The sequence below is a fragment of the Mandrillus leucophaeus genome, unplaced genomic scaffold (genome assembly GCF_000951045.1).
Source record: "Mandrillus leucophaeus isolate KB7577 unplaced genomic scaffold, Mleu.le_1.0 Scaffold110, whole genome shotgun sequence".
In the NCBI taxonomy this organism is placed as follows: Eukaryota; Metazoa; Chordata; class Mammalia; order Primates; family Cercopithecidae; genus Mandrillus; species Mandrillus leucophaeus.
The window spans coordinates 307553-329405 of NW_012099210.1; the positions used below are offsets into that span (position 1 = coordinate 307553).

Consider the following 21853-nt stretch of genomic DNA (forward strand, 5'->3'; position numbering starts at 1 on the left):
CGCAGGCGGGAGGAGGGAGCGCGGAGGAGGGAGGCCGGGAGGAAGGAGGGAGCGCGGCAGGCAGGCGGAGGGAGGGCTGATTAGCATGCAGCAGCGCTCGCGCGCCCGGCTCCATTGTTTTAACACCTCCCCTCTCCTCCGCGCCAATCTGTCACCGTTCAGCAGGCGAACGCTGCTGCCTCAAATGCTGCTCTTCTCAAATGAGACGGATAATTAGTTGCCCCGCACGAATGCCGCACTCTTCTCACCCCTGATTGCTATCACCTTCTTGCTCCTGGCAGTTTTGACACCTCGTAATCAGCCTGCTGCTTTTCTCTTTTCTTCCCGACTTCTGCTTCCCTCCCCCCGCTTTCCTTCCTAGTTTATTTATTTATTTATTTATTATTATTTTAAATGCAATCCCGGTGCCTATTTGGGCGAGTCCTCCGCCGAGTTAACCTTCCGCGTATACATGTGTGCATTTATCTGTATATGGGAAATTGGGTGCCTGTGCGTGAGCGGGGGGGGCGGGCTGGCAGTTTTGCGGGAAACACTGCTTCCACGCCGAGAGAACTCGCTTCTCCTAAAGATATTTTTGGGAAGGGAGGAGTTGCGGAGAGGGACGGGAGGGGAGAGTTGGGGAGACCTCAATTAATGCTTTAAAGATCTCTTAGAAATTAACAAACTGGGGAGTCTTGGAATCTGCTGTCAGAAGCGTGTTTTCCCCTCTCTCCTCTAACAAGCACTGACAGTCTAATTACTGTAGCTACAAGCAGCTGTCGAGGCAGCAGCCGGGGAGAGGAGGCGCCACAGGCTGGGCGCACCCGGCCGGCCCCTGCGCCCAGCCGAACCGCCGAAGCGCGGCCCGACTTGGGGAGGATGGAGAGGGGCAAGGCCCGGCGCCGGAGAGCCCCGGCGAGCCAAAGGCGGGTCGGCGAGCCAAAGGCGGGTCTGCGAGCCGGCGGACACGCTTATTGTTTCCTAAACTCTTTACCTTGAAGGTTAAAAGATGTGAAGAAAGGAGGGGACGAAGAGTGGGAAGAAAATCTTATAAGCTTCCATCCACCCCTTTTCTACCTCCTCGAGCTCTCCCTCCCTCCGTGTTGGTAAAATAACCACGCAACCCGGGGCTGAGGGGGCGGGGTGAGCCAGGCTGGAGTGTAAGAAAGCAGATGTCCCCGCTGGCAGCAGCCTCAGCCTCCGGGGAAAGCTGCACCGGGGGGGCCCTCCCGAGGACATTCACCTCCCACTTCTCAGGCATCCCGCTCACAACTGCCTCGCCTCGGCGGGGGTGGTTTTTTCAGACTCGGCGTTTCGCGTGTGCAGCTTTTTTACCTGGGAGCTGTTCTTACCCGGCCACGCTTAGCAGATGCCAAAAGCCAGCAGCCCCTGCACGACTCAGTCAAGAGACAGAGGGAGAGACCTGGCGGGTGCCCACTCCACCTTTAGAGCGGTGGCCCGCGCTTCCTATGTAGAGCAGGGCGGGGGCTGCTCTCCAGGCCGCCTCTCCTGTGGCCCCAAAGTGTCTCTGTCCCTCACAACGTGGAGCTTAGGGTGCCGCTGGAACCCAAAAGAAAACCGAGTTTGCTAGTCCTGCTAAAAGTGGTGGGGGCGGGGAAAGGATGGGCCGGGGAGGAAGGTCAGTAGTACACTCTGAGTCACTTTCTGGGCCATAGACTTTCCTGTGGTTGTCAGCAAGCACTGAGTAGATGTCAACTGTGTTGAGAGGAAGTCTTCCCATCTAGAAAAGGACAGGGGAAAAAAAGAATCCCCTTTCATGAGATAGGTACAGTGGTACATTCTGGCTGGTACACGCTGGGAAGTTTTTATTTTTAATTTTGTGTGCGTGTGCGTGTGTGCGTGTGTGTGTGTGTGTGTGTGCGCGTGTGTGGAGAGGGGAGGCTGGGTGGGCGGGAGGTGGGGGAAGGGAAGAAACTTGGATAATTGTCTAGGCATTTCCATTCAGCCCTAGTGGCAATGAAAGAAAGATGTACATGCCTCAGAACCCTTCGCAGTGAATACCTAATAATTGCTGTCACCTTGGTGAGGAAGATGTCAATATGATGTGCTTGGCACCGGGAGAAGTCGAGGCACCACTCTCATTCTTCCACAAGTTAAGGTTCTTCACTGTGGCACAGAGGTCTGCTCAAATTCCCCCACCCCACACCCTCCAGTTTAAAGCACTTGCTTCAAGAAGGCTTAAATTTTTGAGGGTTGCAAATCAATGCTTACTTCATAAAATGGAAGCCATGCCTTAAACACTTTTAAGAATCAGGGGAAAAGAGACACCTAAAAGGCGAGAATCATAGGGAATAAAAATGAAAGGGAAGTCTCATTTTAAACAAATTTTGCAGCCTTCTGAATTTGGTATCCACTCTCTCAAATGTCTTTCAGTGGCTATCAATCAGGCTGCTAACAATAACAAATTTCTCAACAAGAATATGAACATTTCTAATCTAAGTTAACAAATATGGATAGTCCTTGTAGGGTTTTATATTTGCTCCCATTAAAAACAAATGTTTCTTTAGAAAGTTTAGTTTGAAAAATAATTCTAAAATTCAAAGTGATTCAGTAATTGTCAATAAATGCCACCAAATCTGGTCATCACCTTTCTACTAGGTTACTGAAAAGAAAACAAGAATTTTATAAACTTCCCTAAAAATGTGATTCCTTCCTTTTTTTTTTTTATATCAAGAACAAAGGACACACTACTGATCACAACATAAGTACCTCTTGATATTTAATTTCATCATGTAGCTATACATATAGTAAAATTAAAGCCATGTATATTATTTTAAAAATCTTAAGTGTTTAAATAATTCTACCACTTGTTTTATCACTGGACAAGAAATGTATTAGGTTTGATATTTACAAAGATGTTTATGTTGTCTGCTATTTTCTATTATAGGTTTATTTAAAGAATATCACCTATAGCATAAATAAATTTTTCAATAAAAACTGAGAAAACCCTAGAAACATTTGACATCACCAAATTCAACAGCTCTCACTAGAAATCCAAGCAATAAACTTAGATATTTGAAATAAACATAAATTATGATTATATAACTAAGTCACATATGTAATTTTGAATTATAGTAATAGCACTGTAAACATGAATACAAAGGATTGCAGTTTTATGCAGTTTTTTTTTTTTGTTTTTCTTCTTTTAGGCTTATTTCTCCTTGAAAGAATAGAATGATCTTTTAAAAAAATGAAAGAGTTATACAGTAAATGTAGAAAACAATTCAAATAGCTGTGAAACTAGATTTTCCTATAAATGATCTTGAATTTAGTTTACAATCAAGTATTTATAGTATTACAAACCCCAAATCATCACATAGAACTTGGTATGTCTGTTTTCAAATGTGTCTTAAGTCTCTCCATTGAAGTGTGAATTAAGATGCCGAAGGAAATCCCCTCTGGATGTAATGGATGGTGGGAAAACTGCTTGACAGAATTCACATACTCGAGGTATATGCAGTTCTGAGTCTGTGCCACTTAGTACCACCGAGTCACTGTCTTGATTAGGAAAGGGCTTCCAAATGGGCTGCAGGAAACAAACAAAAATATCTGTTACTTATGTTTAAATTCAAATAGCACTGGACTTCAAATTTGAATTTTTGAATGAGTTATGTATGAGCATATATATTTAATTCCCTAATATACAAGCAAATTACTTTTCCATGAAGTTAGCATGAGGACATGACTCAATTCTTGGTTTCATAAAAGGGACAACTAAACTTTGATTAAAAGTCACTTGGGACACACACTTATGCATTTTATCATATTTAAAAAGACTGCAGCTTTAGTATGCAATTTTTAATACCCAATGATCACAACGGGAGTAGTTTTGGAACAATAGTTAATACTCTGGTCTTTTAAATTAAATTCTATCTTTTATTTTTTACAATAAAAACCTTAACTTATAGGGGCTTTATTAATTACACAGTACACAAGACATGATGTGTGTGTGCACTGCGTCTTACTCAAAATCAATTTCACTATTGTTTATAAGCAAATACAGTGAATACATCATACATGAATCAGCATTATTTTGATTTTTAAAAAGAAAATTTTCCTTTTAAACTACTGAACAAATTTCACTGATCAGTTATCTTTTGTTTTTAAAAATGCAAATACTTAATCATTCAACAAAATCTAACACATGCAGTGTTTTGACTTCTTACTTTGCTTCTGTTATATAATAGGTAGTTTGGCCTTACTCATTCTTGTGGCTGAATAAAGTGAAACTTGTCAACAGTTGCCTGGTTAAAGAATTATGGCAAGTCATAATCTAATAGAACCACCTCCACTATAACCAGCACATAAATACCCTTTCATAACTGCATTTATTCTTTTTTTTTTTAAACTTCTAGAAGGACAAGAAATAGCATTTGGCTTAATAATAGCTACACAATAGATGTTTGTTAACTGGAAAATATTTCCCTGAATTGTGTAAAACAAATTATTTTTTAAAATTTCTTTCTTATGTGGACACAAGTAAATTACTCTGACACAGCTAAATTCTGGTATTTTAATCACCTCATAAAGTCAAATTTAAAAAGACCCCTTATCCTCCTATTACTAATATATTTTTAAAGTCACACAGCCTAGTCTAGCACCTGACAAGTGTTACTGTTATTTCCCCTAACTTCTTTCATTCTGGTTAACCAATCATTTACATAAACAGTATATTACCGATTGAAGCATTTGGGTTTCACGACATCACTGTCTTCTTATAAACAGTTTACTGGACAGCTGTGGACAATTGGTGTAAATATACAACGTCTGTCTAGGCACCCAGATACATTCAAATATCAGTATGGAGGACTTATAATAATGCTGACTCAATTCCTTTCCTAAGAAATGTCAATTTTATTACAAAAATAGTAATATTTAAAACAAATGTTATAAAATTTAAGGTAAAATAACTTTCTTTGGAAAAACTTCTTTGGTAAAAGTAGTAAAAACTGTGAGCATACAAGCAAAAATCTAGTTAGAGTTAACTTGATTCTAATTTTAATGTTTTCAGTTTTAAACAAAAAAGTACAAATCACTGTAATGGGAAATTGATATGGCCAGAAATAAAAGATTATTAAAGATAGTCCTTATTTATATAAAATAGCAAGAAATTAAATCAGAAGCAATTTAGCTTCTAAATTTGGTAAGCCAATCTTCTGCTCCCAATTTACCTATTAAGTCCATATTCATTTTTCTCTATTAAGAACTTTTAATTCAGATTTGATCTCTTCATAGAATTTAGTTGGGATCCCACTCACTGACTCAGCAAAGTAAAAAAGAAAATCACATAGAACAATAATAATCTGATACACTTTAGTCTTGGTTATGATAGCTGAATATATAAAATAGATGTTTAGTAGTAATGATTGATATAAAGTAAAATTTTTAAATATGCAGCCAAAAATTTCACTTCTCTTTGTTACTATCTACAAACAACTCAGGATTAAAAAAAATTATTATTATTATTATTATTATTTTGAGACAGGGTCTTACTCTGTCACCCAGGCTGAAGTGTGGTGGCACCATCACAGCTCACTGCAACCTCGAACTACCTAGCTCAAGCAATCCTCCCACCTCAGCTTCCCAAGTAGCTGGAGACAATAGGCGCATGCCACCACAACCAGCTACAAATATCTATATATCTATACGTATTTGTAGAGACAAGTTCTCACTGTGTTGCCCAGGCTGGTCTCAAATTCCTAGGCTCAGTCAATCCTGCCTCAGCCTCCCAAAGTGCTGGGATTATAGGCATGAACCACCATACCTGGCCCAACTCAGGAATTTTGTACTTATACTAGCTTGTATAATACTAGCTTTATTAATACAAATAAAATAGCTTAAAATGTTTTTTAAAAAAACTGACTTTAAGAAATATTCTTTCCATCCTAAACTGTAACATGGTCTTCAAAACAAACTAATTTCTTTGCTTTTTCTGCCAAAATATCAATTATCTAACCTTATGCCCCATGTCTTGTGACAACTCAACACTAATTCTCCTGAATTTTTTAAGCTGAATACTTTTCCATCAAGTTGTAATCACATACCAGCTGTTTCCCTTGCTGTAGTATAGAAAGCAAATGTACAATGCAGGGTGCCATCTACTGAAACATGAATGCACAGACTAGTAAAAGAACAAGCAAGACATATAATAGAGAAAAAAGTAACAAGCATTAGAACTGATGCACTTCACAGCTCCACAGGAATTCTACTTGCAATAAATGAAATTGTTTAATTTGTTTCATTTAGTAGCAACTATAACAGAGACTATGATGTGAAATAAAGTATAATGAACAAGAACCTAAGTGAGGTTATAATTAAAACTTATTGTCAGCCATGCCTAGTTTTTCCCACTACTAAAATATACCACAGCTTGACAACTGCCTTCTTTGCATGCTGATTTAAGTCTATAACCTATAAGTGTACTTAAAGCAAAAGGGTATTAACAACTTTAAAAAAAAAAATATCTCAAGGCAAAGAGAAATCAGACAAATGTTTGCAAGTTACATAGACATTTACATCAATCTATTTTCATAAGCTTCTGTTTTTTGTAAAAATTTTATAGTTTTCATTTGCTTTCAGACATTAAACTTTTTTTTTAACTAAAAGAATCATTCTGTGATGGAACTTGAATCTAAAAGGGAGGGCAGGAGTGGTTTGGGGGATATAAGTCTGTGAGATTTAGAAACATTAAATAAAATATCTGATATCATACACATGCAGAGACTATTTTAAAAATATACTAGGCTACATGTTCATTTCCAGATTAGCAACCAAAACCAAAACTAAACCCTACAGATCTACGTACTATATAACTGAGGATATAGTAGAAGTATTCATTGAAAGATAGTTCACTTATGTTGATAAATAGGAATGTAAGATGCAATTATTTACATAAGATCGTGAATTCTTATAAAGATGAATATGATATACACAAACTATTAAATAAAACAGCATTTGTTTCACACTATGAAATTTAATAATATTATTAATCCTGAGTAAACAAGCTTTGAATAAGGAACTAAGAAAGTGACACCACAATAGATACGGATAAGGCTTAACAGGAATTTTTAAATGACACAAATTCTAAGATACTTTACAATAGTTTTACCATATTCAGCTTTTCTAATTTCATGTCATTTATTATAGGACTTGTTTTTCTGAAACCCGTAACTTTGGCTAGACAGTAGTTTAAAAAGGATGTCAGATAACGTAAAAGAGATGCATATCTGTGCATGTATGGCAAAATGTGTGTTCACACATAATAATATATTTGTTAACGCAAAACAGTTACCTGCTGTGGTCCTCGGATAGCTTTTCCTGGGGAATCAAGTGAGGGAAAAGGTGCATCAGATGGGTCCAGAAGTGGGAAGGTATTTACATATAATGCATTATGGTCTCCAGGTGGCAAACACGCAGCTCTATCCAGAGTTGTCCTGATACAAGTGTTTACAAGATTTGAGGGCTTTGTTTTGTCAGTTGTTTTAAGGTTTTGTATAGCTGAAGCTATGGGGTCAATTCCCTGAATTTCAAATAAAGTTTCTTCTGTTTTAACAAAGTTCCCTGGGTTGTCTCTGAACTCCGTATTAAATTTCTCTTGGCACATTGCCTCAGACGTGGCAGGACTAAGGATGCCGGGTCTCTCTGGAGTGCTATGTAAGAAAGTCGAGTCATTGTCCATAGGTGGAAACTTGACATTGAATTTAGAAAGTGATTCAAAAGAGGTGTCTTCCTCATCTCTGCACAGTCCTCTTGGTGTGACACATGTGATGGATGGTGCACCTCTATTTATATCATCTTTAGCCTGAGGCTTAAACAGCGCCTCTTGTTTATCTGTTTTATCCGTACACTGTATAGGCACAGAGCACTGTGTCTCTGCAGGGAGAAGAACACAAAAGAGAAACAGTCACATTCAAATCATTAAAAAAAAAATCTGTTCAATCAGTTTTGGACAGATTATTATTATTTTTTCTATTGGTTTTTATAGCAAATGAAGACAACTGGGATTTTAAAATTTGCTACCATCTTACACAGAATATTAGCAGTCTCCAGCAGGTGAACTGAAACACAGCTTATTAGTTGCAATTTAACTACTTTGTCTTTTCCTAGGTCTTTTGCTGTAAGCTTTGCATCTTGTTCAGTTACACTGCTCCAAGCTTAAAAACATTTGCTTGTAGTGTATACATTTAAACATTTTTGTCAGTAACGGAAGCTGTAACTGTGTTTGCTTAGACAAATAAGTTGTTAAAAGGGAAAATCTTACTAGGTATATCTAAAATTAGGTCATTTATTATTGTCACTGTCTAACTAAGTATATCACTAATCAGTTTAGCCACTGTCTGCTGTCAATAATCCATGTGAAGACTGGTGGTTGCAGGAGTTGGGAAAAGGAAGACAGTGAAGGCAAAGGAAGGATGAAACATTGTGATGCATGTTAAGAAAACTGCGGATGAATAGATTATTTTCTCATCTTATATCTTTTTTTTTTAAAAAGACCTCTGTAAATAACAGGTAAATATCTGGTAGATGAAATAGCCTCTGTAGCTCATTTACCTAGAGCCACTTATCCAACAAATTCAGCTTTCTAGGACACAGTCAAAAGCTAGAAGGAAAGTAGAGCTTCTGAGGAGCCAGAATTAGAGCCACAAGGTTCATAGATACGTGAATTTTGTTCTTATTGTCATTTTAGATTTATTCTAACAAACCTGATGGTATTTCCCTAGCTCATAGCTGGTTTGAAACAAAAAATTAAAAGGGAATATGAGTTGCTAAAGGCAGACATAGATATCAACAGGAACTAAAAGCATAGGAAAAGACAGGAAAGACAAAAAAGCTGATACAAGAACTTAGAAAACACTACAGTCTAATACAGAGCTAATGAGTGCTCAATACAAAAAAACAATAATCAAAGTACTCTCCATCTTGATGATTCTGAGACACTAGAAAAAGCCAAATTAAACTCCACAATGTCCCTTAAAGAAGGCACTGAAGTTGGTAATGCATGTATTTTAAGGATTGTCATCGGCACTGCTGAACATTCACAAATGGAGACATTACCGATGATGCAAATTTAGGTAGACAGGGTATACAGAACACAAGGTATACAAAGTGTCTGTACAGGTTAGTAGGCACTTAACAAACGTCACTTCCTTTATATTCCTTTGGTCTTGGCAGTCTCATGACACCTCTCTGTCTTTTGCCAAAGCACATTCCAATGTAATATATTTTTTTCTGTTTGGATATGTGTAGTATAATGCAACCAACTTCTCTGGTTCATGTTGTTGTACACCTATTGCCTCTCTTTATACCTCTCTTCATACCATCCTTTCTTACTGGATTATTATAACAGCCTTTAAACTGCTTCCTTGCCTCTAAATTTGTCTCATATCCAATCTGTTGTCTTCATTGCAACTTCCCCTCCATCCCTCGTTCTCAGAGTAGTTTTTCTAAAATACTAATCTGACCACGTTACCTTCCTAATAAAATCTTTTGATGGCTCTACAAGGCCCTCAGATCTCAGAAAAGGCTTATTGACTGTTCATTACTGGCCCCTGGTCACCTCTCCATGCTCATCTTTCACTCCATACTCTGGCTATAATGAACTTCGTATAGTTCCCCAAAATAGCCACACTCTCTTGTCTTTGCACCTTTGCACATGCTGTGCAGACTGCCTGAAGTGTCCCCTCCCATCACTCTTTGCCCAACTCTTATTTGTCCTTCACATCTTGGCTTGGACATAAGTTTCTCTGGATGACTCTCCCATGACTCTTGGATGCCCTGAGGACTGAAACACTCTGTTATATAGTTATGCGTCGCTTAACGATGGCACGTTTTGAGAAATGTATTCTTAGGCAATTTTGTCATTGTGCAAACATCACAGAGTGTACTTACAGAAACCTAGACAGTATAGTCTACTACACACCTACACTATATGGTATAGCCTATTGTTCTTAGGCTACAAACCTATACAACATGTTACTGTACTGAATACTGTAGGTAACACAATGGTATCTATTTCAACACTGAAAAGGTACAGTAAAAATACGGCATAAAAGATAAAAAATGGGTACGCCTATATAGAGCACTTACCATGAATGGAATTTGCAGGACTAGAGGTTGCTCTGAGTCAGTGAGTGAATGGTGAGTGAATGTGAAGGCCTAGGCCTAGTATTATTGTACATCACTGTAGACTTTATGAACACTATACACTTTGGTTACGCTAAATTTACACACACACAAAAGTGTGATACAATGTAACAACAGCTACCTACAATGTCACTAGGGTGATATGAACTTTTTTTTTTTTTTTTTGAGACAGAGTCTTGCTCTGTCACCCAGGCTGGAGTGCAGTGGCACGATCTCGGCTCACTGCAACCTCCACCTCCCAGGTTCAAGTGATTCTCTTGCCTCAGCCTCCAGAGTAGCTGGGATTACGGACATGAGTCACCATGCCCGGCTAATTTTATATTTTCAGTAGAGACGGGGTTTCTCCATGTTGGTCAGGCTGGTCTCGAACTCCCAGCCTCAGGTGATCTGCCCAGCTCAGCCTCCCGAAGTGCTGGGATTATAGGCGTGAGCCACTGTGCCTGGACTGATATGAACTTTTAAGCCCCATTATAATCATATGGGGCCATGATTGTATATGCAATCTGTTGTTGACTGAAAATGTCATTTGGCATATGACTGTATTTCCAAGTATAACTCTCTTTCTCCCATTAAAGTAGGTTTTTTGAGGTCTTAAACTATGTTTTGTTTCCCTCTAACTCCAGACCTCTGCCCAGTGTCTGGCACGTAGTATGCCCCTAACAAACGAATTCTGAATGAATCTGTAATCTCTCCCTTACAGAGCCTACTATAATAATCAACATTTACCAGATATTCTGTGACTAGAAGTGCTATAGTAATTGTGACCAAGCTTAATTGTTTAGCTGGATTTCTTTAGCCTCTGAGGTTCTTAAAGTCCATTAACTCTCGAGTAGTCATTCTTCCTGGCAGTAGACTTGAAAGTGGCAGGAAAGTCAAGGAAACAGTACTGTCTTTGTAGATGACATTTGCTACTTGCAAATAACAAATCAGGAAAATCAATTGTTGAGGTAATCAGATTCTGTAACACCCGAAGAGGAGAGACTTATCAAATGATCTTCACAAGGAGAACAAGGTGAATGCTGAAGAATCTGCTACTGCTGCTAATGGCAATGACTATTAACATTAATAGCACTTCCACATGGCAAGCACTATTATAATAATTGTATGTACATTAATTCATATAATACTTAAAGTAATCCTGAGGTAGGCACTATTATTATCCCCACTTTACATGTGAAGCAACTGGTTGGAGAGGTTAATTCAAAGGCCACACAACTATAATAGTAAGTGGCAGATCTGCCACTGGAACCCAGGCGATCTAACTCTAGATTTGTGCTCTGAACCATTATGCTAAATTGAACATGTTGGTTTCTAGATATAGAGAGAAGTCCCCAAATTGACAGAAATGTGCTTTGAATTATTTTTCCAGCAGTTGATCTATCCCGGCTGTGAACAAAACGTGGAGAAATCAAACAGCTCTAAAAAAACAGATATTTTCTTTCAGCAAAGCTAGCTGGCATAAAACTCAGCCACATTAAAATAATCTGAGTTAATCTGCTCAAGCAGTGAGACTTATATCTATTAAAAAAATTTAAACCTTAGATTTCTAATGCTACTAGAAATCTAAGCTGAGACAACTTAAAACTCAAATGAGATGCATGAAAGCACTTGTCATCCTGACACCATATTGAGAAACATGATCAGGTGAGCAAATAGCTTTTCTATTTTGTCTATTTTAAGAATACTTAGTTTTGCAAGGAAAAAGTAAAATGGGAAACATTTTTAGATTTCCAAATTTTAAATATAGGCTATCCATTTAGTTACTTCCCAGTATAATTATTTTGTATATTGACAAAAGAAAAAGACCTCATGGTTTTTTGTCACCCTGCTCATGGATGTTTGTTACCCTTAATCCTATATTCTTCTTTCCTAATCTCTACTGAAATTGGACACTCCTTTATGAACCAAACAGTACTTTATTTGAAGCTATGGATAAACATACATTTTGTTTATCATTTCTCAAGTCTATTGCCATATGTAGATGAGTAGAAAAAACAAAGTAATAATAAAAAGGAAATGTAAAAATTCTACTAACTCAGTATTTTCAAATGAATCATCTGGTTATTTAAAAGCAAACATCAAACTTTAATACAAAATAACACAGGGACAATACACATACCTTTTCCCAGATATATTATGCAAATCATATTTGAAATAGTTCTTCTATATTTTTATACAGTATAGCATACATACTTGGAAACCATGAATAGGCATCTTTTCAAAAAATATTTTTTCCTTTCTCCTTTTGATATACTACTGTCAGAGCATAATATTTATTTTGGTTTCTCTTTGGACCCCAGCAAAACTTCACTAGAGTCTGTAGCACAAAATATTTTGAGAATAATATATTTATTATTTGTGACACTGTTAATATAAAGCATAAAAATAAAGCATCAGGAAGCAGTTTTAGTGGAGAAGAAATTGAAGTTAAACACTCAGTGTTCTAGTTGACAGATACATACTCAGATTTAGACCTGTGCAATTTAAAAATGGTCAAAGTATTAAGCCACTGATAATGAGGTAAGTTTTCTGTGTAACAAAGAATATATCACCATTACAATGCCTTGAAAAGATGTTGATGTTCAAAAAAGCATGTTTATGAATTCTAGGTACTACATCTCCATAGCTAGCATATTTTAAACAGAAATAATTCATTTACTTCAGAGGTACCTAGTGACTTTAGTCCATACAAAAGATCAATTTCTCATGAAAATGACAAAAATTCAGGTGAAGAAAAGAGTTGTTTTTGGGGAGGTGGGAGAAGGGAGAGAAAGAACCAAATTATATGTATCTACAAAGATTATTTTGCTTCTGTAATACCACATTGTGTAACTTTTCTGAATATAAAATGGTAGCAGTAGCAAAAAGTGAATTTACACTATAAAATTATTTTAAATAGCCTAGATGTAAGAGCTGCAAGAAATGGAAAGTGATCTTCAATTAAAGGGGTGTTAGTCAGCAAGACTACATCTCTCAGAGTAAAAACTGTAAATCACATCCCTTGGGAATTGTCTGCAGAATAGCTCAAATCACAAGGGTAAAGGAGAATTTATCATTATAAATGATCAGTTTACCTTCCTTTTGTTTGCAGAAGTGTTTGGTTGCCAGACCTAATCCCTTGTATTTTGCTATTCACATAGAACTACTGAAGCAAATACCAGGAAGCCAGTCTGGGGTTTTAGGAAAGGGTGGAGCATTTATAAAACATACTATAACACATGTGTAAAACAAACGTTCCTTCTAAGTTGTATTTTATACTAAATGTATATTTTGTGCATTAAACAGGACTAGCACTCAGGAAATTTGAGTGTCACATTTTTATTCTTGAACCAAATGAGTTCAAAGAATTCTTGAGCCCAGGAGTTCAAGGCTGCAGTGTACCATCACGCCTATGAATAGCCACTGTACTCCAGTCTGGACAACATAGCAAGATCCTGTGTTTAATTAAAAAAAAAAGGAAAAAAAAAAACAGGAAAAAAACATCTATCCATAGTGTATGTAATGAACTTTCAGGCAGAACTTACAAACAAACCTGATGTTATAATTTTACTTAGCTCATATAATATGGTAGTATGGCTTCAAGGTCGCTTATTCACATAAGAGTTAATGTTTAATAAGTCCCCCAAACAACAACTGAAAACTTTCAGGGATATAGTCAATATTTATTTTGTATTTTTTAAGGTGGGATTTCTCATTAAGATAATTAGTAATTATGTCTTTCAATTCAATCTATATAGTACCATATACAACAAAGAAAAAAAAACCAACAAATACATATGTAATGCACTACAGAACTTACACAGCATGTACACATTCAAATATATGTGGATGAGGGGTAAATTACAGATGCTACACAATTAATAGGCATTCAGGAATATTTTCACATTCAAAAAGAAATCAATTTCAATCAATCAAATCAATATTACTGTAAATTAAATTAAATCTTACCAGTTGCAGTGTCTGGTATATTAAGTTTGCTTAAGTGGTCTTTCTGTGCTTTTGCTAGCATGCATATTCTATGAAATTCTTCTTTCAGATCCCAGAAAGTCTTCTCTATACTACCCCTAAAAAATAAAAATCAACATTTTAAAATGTAAAGCTATAATTTCCAAGTTTTTTAAATAATCAAACTTATGTAGTACCATTTTATGTGCCACAAAATATTTAAAAGTTAAAAAAAAAAATTTAATTCCTAGACAATATCCCAAAAACCAGCTTGTGTTTGTAGAGGGCCAGGCACAAAGTAAGTGATAAATTAAAAGTTTTAATACATAAATATAGTATAGTCTAGCATATCTACTTATTCATATATACACTAATGCTGGCTGTCTTATTCTCACATTAGAAATTTCAATGCATTGACTTTTGTTCTCTGCAAACATCTTAAATAGAATATTAAATATTCCTCATTTTGGTAAAGTTCACATTAGGATCCATCCATATAAAGAAATATGGCCTTAACACTTGGTTTATTGAAATAGTAGAGCTTTAGAGAATTCAAGTTTTAGATCCAGCTCTGCTATTAACTGCATGACTTGTTTAGGTCATTTTTAACATGTAGGACTCTGGGGATGGTTACTTCCACTTATTCTAAAAGGCTATTTTTTTGCAATTGTTAAAGCTTAAAAATATATATATAAAATATATTTCAGTATTGAAAATTTTTAAGAGTTGGCAAAAAAAAGGATGTAGAACTACCTTTCATGGAGCAAAGGACTCCCAAGACTCCTTGCTGAAGTTTCCTTTCTAGGAGAAGAAACCTCTTGTCTTCTTACCTTAAAGATACAAAATGATTACTATTACTACTTTAAATTGCTTCCAAATTCAAATGAGATCGAGTAAAAAGAAAACACAAAGGAAAATTTATTTACCTTCCCTATTGAAAAATACCTTGAGACAGCTTATAGACCTATATGTAATATACAATTGATTTTTTTCTTTAAATAAGAAAAATCAATGAAAAAGGAAAATGAAGAAGGAAAGTCTGAAGAGATGAAATATTTCTGGCAACTTCAATTACTATTTCCAGTACTGGTAATTTAAGAAATTTCTCAAATTCAACTATTGATCAGAATTGCTGCTCTGTTCACCAAGCACTTCATATGCCCAGAAACTTAGGGGGAAATAAAATGTATGTGTTTACTTCTTTTGATATTCAGTAAAAATGGCCTATATATTTAAATTAATGTGTTTGTCTTGTGTTATAGATTCTTTGCTGAAGAATGCAGCTGTATTAAAGGAAGAAAGAAAACCAAGCTACAGCTCCTTATAATTCAACAAGCATTTAAAAGGTTTATAAAATGGTGCAATTATGTATTTAAGCTGCTTCAACACAAGTTCTTGCCTTTCACTCCCACCCTGTGGCTTACACTGGTATTACATCTATTCTGACATTTAAAAATCAACATTAAAGAACATGTTGTAATAATGTATTCTATGGCTTAAATATTTAAAAAATTTTACACCATACCTAGAAAGTGTTGTGTACTTTCTAAAGCTTATAAACTGACAAGTCCAGAGATCTGAAGAATCCTAATACCGAATCATAAGTTATAATTCATCCAAAATTGTATAGTTCTTAAATTTCAAATCCAAACCAGTGGATATCTATCTTTAGTGACATTTAGATTTTATTTAATTAAGGTCATTGTAGCTATTATAAATGGAAGACTTTACTTCATTGTGTCTTATCACTTAAGTACCTCACTCTTGCTTTTCAAAATATTTCTTTCAATTTCTTCAGTCTTATTTGTTCTCTAAGACAAAGACTTGATTTCAGTTTGTTTTTCTTAAAATTAATATCTTCTTCAATTTATTTCCCAGTTTTTTCTAAATAAATACTTTAAATATATATAGAGTATTATTTTTATAGTATCTCAAAATTAGTAAAATAAAATCTTGCCAATACAAACAATTTGTGATTTTATACATTATATTGTCAGGCCAAAATAAAATAAAGATTATTTTGTTGCTGCGTATCATGTGTTTGACAAACATTCAGGTCATATATTCTTCTGGATTAAAACTGCTGTACTGAGCTTTATAATGCAGTCACATCAGAAGATATTTTCACATTCACAGTTTTTTTTTTAAAGTGGTAGACAAGGTTTTTCTATGGTGTTTTGTGCAGTAAGAACACTCAATGGATTTTAGTGTGGACTAGGAAGAAAGGCAACATTTTACAGCTAGCCAGCCAGTCAGAACACCACAAATATGAAACAAACTTTTCAAAGATTTTATCATTAAGTCTATATCAACAAAATCAGAGAAGAGGTATATTAGGAGAATACTTGGCCTGGCACGGTGGCTCATGCCTGTAATCCCAGCACTTTGGGAGACTGAGGTGGGTGGATCACGAGGTCAGGAGATTGAGACTATCCTGGCTAACATGGTGGAACCCCGTCTCTACTAAAAATACACAAAATTAGCCAGGCGTGGTGGCAGGTGCCTGTAGCCCCAGCTACTCAGGAGGCTGAGGCAGGAGAATGGCATGAACCTGGGAGGTGGAGCTTGCAGTGAGCTGAGATGCGTCACTGCACTCCAGCCTGGGCAACAGAGTGAGACTGTCTCAGAAAAGAAGAAGAGGAAAGAATACTTGTATTTGACAATTTAATATGGTCAAACAAACCATAAAATAAGTGATTAAATAGAATGACCTCCTTATAGTGAGCCAAGATTGTACCACTGCACTCCAGTCTGGGCGACATAGCAAGACTCTGTCTCAAAAAAAAAAAAAAAAAAAAAAAAAAAAGAGTAATGCTCTGTAGTTTTAGGCTAAAACTGGAGATAGTTACAGAAAGTGGTAAAGATAGTGCTCTAAATTCCAAAGTCCTGACTTTGACATAAACTAGGACTGATTGCTTCTGAGATTAAAGAAGTATTAAAAACTAATGGGGATGAAGAGGACTGAAGGAAAAGATAAGAAAAAAATGGCAAACCTTTGTCTCACTTGGTAAATAATTGATGCTAAATTCTGTGATGTTTAGATTTGATAACTAATGTGGGTGAATTTATCAAGAAAAGATTCCTTGGGTGTATTGGCAGGAGGTGAAGGAGGACTCCTTAAGGAATTCCTATTAAGTATCTAAACTAAGGTCTCCAGCTTCTTTGGGGTTAGAAACACAGCTCTGCTTACTATTATTTTTGTTTTTATTGTTATTGAAAAAAAGTATTAGTGGTTGTACTAGGCAATACACTGCACCTTTTATCATTCACGCCAAATAAACCTGTTAATATATTTCAAATGAAAATTCTGAGTTCCCAGTACCCAAGAAAAATTTTCAGAAAGGGACCTCTTAAAATGTTGCTTGGAAAAAAAAAAAAAAAAGCTAAACAGTTTTCTGACAGACATTTTGAAGTTGGGTTTATTTAGAATGGGGCATAACATGTTAATGCTATTTTCCATTATAGCAGTCTGATACAACTTTCTGAAAACAATCATTAATTTTTCAAAGGATTTAGGATTAGTATAATCAATGGCAACTTCAACACTTTCCCAGAAACTCAGACTTTTTCAGTGCATGATCTTAATAAAGATTAATCAGTTTGCTGAGCATCTCAGAGAGTAAGGATAACTTGTATTTTTCTTTCGATTCTCAAATATAATCCAAGTGGGCTCTGTACTGCAGGAAGACGAAGTTATAACTTCAAATAAGAAAGCAAGGGAATTTTGAACATTATATTTTAGGAGATTTTAAGCATTAAATCATTCAAAAAATGAATTTATTTTGAGGTACTAAAACTTAAAATACTTAACATCATAAACTGTTCCAAGTACTAGTTTGGAAATGCTGAACTTGTGGAATGAATGCTGAAATAAGAGTTTTACACATCATACTTTTCATATACACTTCCAGTATGTCGCTGGGTAAGTCATTCAACTAAATCCATTAAGATAAACACATCTGAAACAGTTGGAAGATGTAAAATGTTTCCTTAAATTTCTTATGTGAATTGGGAGAATTTTGATTTAGTGTAAGTCAATTTAAGCTTCTCATAGATGGGTATTATATCAAAAATATATGTTCGGGGACAGTTGAATATGCAGTGATATTTAAGAAGGAGAAAAAAAGTGGTTAATATTTCATTAGTCCAAACCAGGCTTTATTCTTGATGCAAAAATAATGAAAAATGTTTTTGTTTCGCATTCTAGGATATGTTAGATATCAACCTCTCAAAGAAATGTACGTTTTCCTTAACACCTGCTTTTGTTACAGTTGATACTAAAAGTGAAATTATTTTATTCCTTTTATTAAAAATTGGAAAGATAGAAAAGAAATAAAAATTGTCATTCAAAACCATATTTTTTTCTTAAAAATTTTAAGCAATTAAAGTCAGTAAAATAAAGTTGAGTTATGGAATTTTTTTTTTCTTTTTTTGAGACAGAGTCTCGCTTTTGTTGCCCTGGCTGGAGTGCAGTGGCATGATCTTGGCTCACTGCAACCTCCATCTTCTGGGTTCAAGCGATTCTCCTGCCTCAGCCTCCCAAGTAGCTGAGATTACAGGAGCCTGCCACCATGCCTGGGTAATTTTTGTATATTTAGTAGAGACAGGATTTTGGCATGTTGGTCAGACTGGTTTCAAACTCCTGACCTCAGGTGATCTGCCCGCCTCAGCCTCCGAAAGTGCTGGGATTACAGGCGTGAGTCACCGCACCCAGCTGAGTTATGGAATTTTTAAAGATAATTCTGACTAAACTCTTTAACAAGATGTATATTCTCTCATATGTATGTAAGAAACCCAAACTTTAAAAGGCTTCTATTAAGTGAAGAAGGTAAGTTTTCAATGATACATATTTCACTTTACTCCAGTGTTCATATCAAAGACTTCCTTTAAACTTTAGTTAGGATCCTTGCATGCAAAGGAATATTTATTTTTAGCTAGCTCAGGCAACTGAGTGTAGTCAATGTTTTATTTCTTTTCTGGATGAGGCTAAATAGAAATACGCTTTTTAAGCAGAAACAAGAATCCTTACTTGGATCAATATAAACTAAGAAATAAGCCAAGGTGGGATGGGATGGATTGGTAGAGGGAATATAAAACTATGGAATAGGTATAAATGTTAGCTTGATAAAATTCACTACAGAAAAAGGAAAAGTACGTAGTAGGAAAAAAACTGAAAATAAAGATTCATTTGTCACTTAGATTTTTGAGATCTAAGAATGAAATGTTAAAGGAGGAACTGAGGTTGAGTATTTCATTACCAGTTTACATATACTGTGACAAAAGATGTTATGGTGAAGTCAAGCACTGGATACAGCTGAATTAGGGAGAAAGTAAAAAAAGGGCGGAGACAGAAAAAGATTAAGGTATAAAACAGGACCAGAAAAAAATTACAAAAAGATATTTGATAAGAATAAACATAAAAGAATAGTAACATAAAAGTTTGAAGACAAACGCTAAAAAAAAATATTGTATTTAATCTAAAAGAACTTATAGCCATATAAAATCTATGGTTCTCTCACCCTCATTAACATTCCTGAAAATCTAGCAAAGCAAGAGAAACACAAATCCTAGGAGCCTTGTCTGTTCTGTGTGATACAGTGTGCTAGGCAAACCCACTGCCAGTGTGGGAACAACTCCAGGGCAAAATGGGATCCATCCCAGAGTTCTGAAGGAAGTGGCAAGAAAATAAACAATATAAAAATAAAATTAAACACCCTAATTACTTCCAAGTTCTTTATTGGGTTGTGGTTTAACACAACCCATCCCCACAATCTCTACTGATTCAATGCTACAATAAAACATATTGTTTCAGAAAAGGTAAAATCCTTTACCAGTACTGCCACAATTACTGTAATTTCAATTCTATCCAAGTTAATTTGTAGAATGAGATGAATACTTTTCTACTATCTGTCTTCTAAGTCTTTCACTTTGTATTAGGTACCTTTTGCATATATCTTTCTGAATTTGTTTTTTTAAAGGGAAGAAATATTTGTGGAGATGCTTTTTTAATGCAAAACGGAAACTGCATAACTTCAGTGACCAATTTAATCAAGATTTCTCACACTCCTTTCACTCTTTCCCCAAATACTACATTTAAAACGAACTGATCCGTGCTGCGCATGGTGGCATGCTCCTGTAATCCCAACTACTAGGGAGGTTGAGAGGGAGGAGTTTGAGACCAGCCTGGGCAACACAGCAAGAACCCGTCTCAAAAAAGAAAAAATCAACTGATTTGGAAAAATCCTTTAACCACAAATTTAGTGTTATACCACTACACCATGAAGGACAGAAGCGATCTTCTTGAAAATAGCTATTATTTAAGCAATTTGCATGTATTACTTATTTAACTTAAATCACAAAATCTGCTTATTTTGAGATGGAGGTCTTGCAACGTTGAGCAGACTAGAGTCAAATTTCTGGACTCAAGCAGTCTTCCTGCTGCAGCCTCCAAAGTAGCTAGGACTACAGGTGCATGCCACTGCACCTGGCAAGCCACAAAATCTTCTGAATTCTGTACTTATGATTTTAAAATTTGCTTTGAAGAGATCAAATAATTTGTATATAGTTTGGCAGACGGAGTAGCTGTGACTGGAACACAAGCCTTTCTGCCCCAGTAGCTTTAACTACTTAGCCATAATGCTTGGCTGCTGGAGAAGCTAAGTGGTACAGTTATCCAGCATAGGGCTGGAGATAAAGAATGGTTACATTTACATATTGCACCAAGGCAAACTAATTTTAAGATTCTAAAATCTTCCTGTCATACAATAAAAATATATATATTTATCACTGAGAAGCAGTTACAGGCCACGTTTTGATGCTTAAATATTGCCCAGGGTGGGAGGGGAAACCTTTGGTATAGCCTTTTTTTTGCTGTGTTCTCAAGGATGTATCATACAAATAGAAATGTACATCCATAAATAACTTAAGATAGATTTACTCAAGTTTTGCCAAACGAGTCACTTGTTAACATAGGCAATTTGGCAGTACTTTCTTTGACAAAATTTCATAGTATTTCTCAAACTTGGCATAGAAGTTAAGCATTTGACAAAGCATGACAATGGGTAGAGTACCCTACTGGTAATTCTATCCTCTCTGGAAAGCTTAACTCCCTTCCTGCCTCCCCAGCTATCTTTTAATAAAAGACTGGGTATAGTTATAGTAGCTGCTAAAGTCCTTGTCTGGTAATTTCAGTGTCTGAATCATCTTAGGGTTGGTGTCTGTTCTCTTATAACTGGGTCACATTTTCTGGGTTCTTTATATGTTGGGTGATTTTGGACCATATCCTGACCATACTCAGCCAGAAAAAAACAAAAAACTAGACTTTAGGAGCTAAGATTCCATAGTGTAGGAGTGAGCACCTAACAAACCATTCTTCTGCAAATAACAGTTATAAACTTTGGGCAACACACACACACACACACACACACACACACACACCCACACACACACACACCCCAACTACTTGAAAACATTGAAGACCGAACTTTGCATATATTGGAGGAGAGTCAAAAATGTGTAGTAAGTAATTGGCTTAGAGTGTATTCCCAGTTTTCTATGGTTTTGTCCTGATGATGGCCACACTGCAGTAGAGGCACAGTAGTGGCTGAAATTCCAACAAAAAAGCCCACTAACATTCTGGCTGGAAGAACCAAGAAGGAGAATGAGATCATAACCATGGTCACTGGAGAGTGAGGGAAAGGAGCCCTAGAGAATTTGAGAACCTTAAATTCTGAGTTTCAATTCAGCTCAAGTCTCTGGCAGTCCC

General features: G+C 36.1%; 1 protein-coding gene and 1 long non-coding RNA gene across 4 annotated transcripts in view; one reads left to right on the forward strand and one right to left on the reverse strand.

Annotated features, from left to right (window-relative positions):
• The window catches only part of LOC105547734, a 32223-nt gene extending 16106 nt beyond the window's left edge, over positions 1–16117 (forward strand). The window contains exon 4 of the long non-coding RNA XR_001007261.1: positions 15351–16117. This is a non-coding gene — a long non-coding RNA (uncharacterized LOC105547734). The remainder of the gene's footprint in view (positions 1–15350) is intronic.
• TANK (TRAF family member-associated NFKB activator) overlaps positions 2703–21853 on the reverse strand; it is a 106270-nt gene continuing 87119 nt past the window's right edge. For all 3 annotated transcript variants that reach the window (XM_011991424.1, XM_011991416.1, XM_011991408.1), the window contains exons 5-8: positions 14842–14918; positions 14092–14207; positions 7292–7872; positions 2703–3526 (exon numbers count right to left, since the gene is read on the reverse strand). In XM_011991424.1, coding sequence (XP_011846814.1) covers positions 3350–3526; positions 7292–7872; positions 14092–14207; positions 14842–14918 — 951 coding nt within the window. In that variant the 3' untranslated portion in view covers positions 2703–3349. The remainder of the gene's footprint in view (positions 3527–7291; positions 7873–14091; positions 14208–14841; positions 14919–21853) is intronic.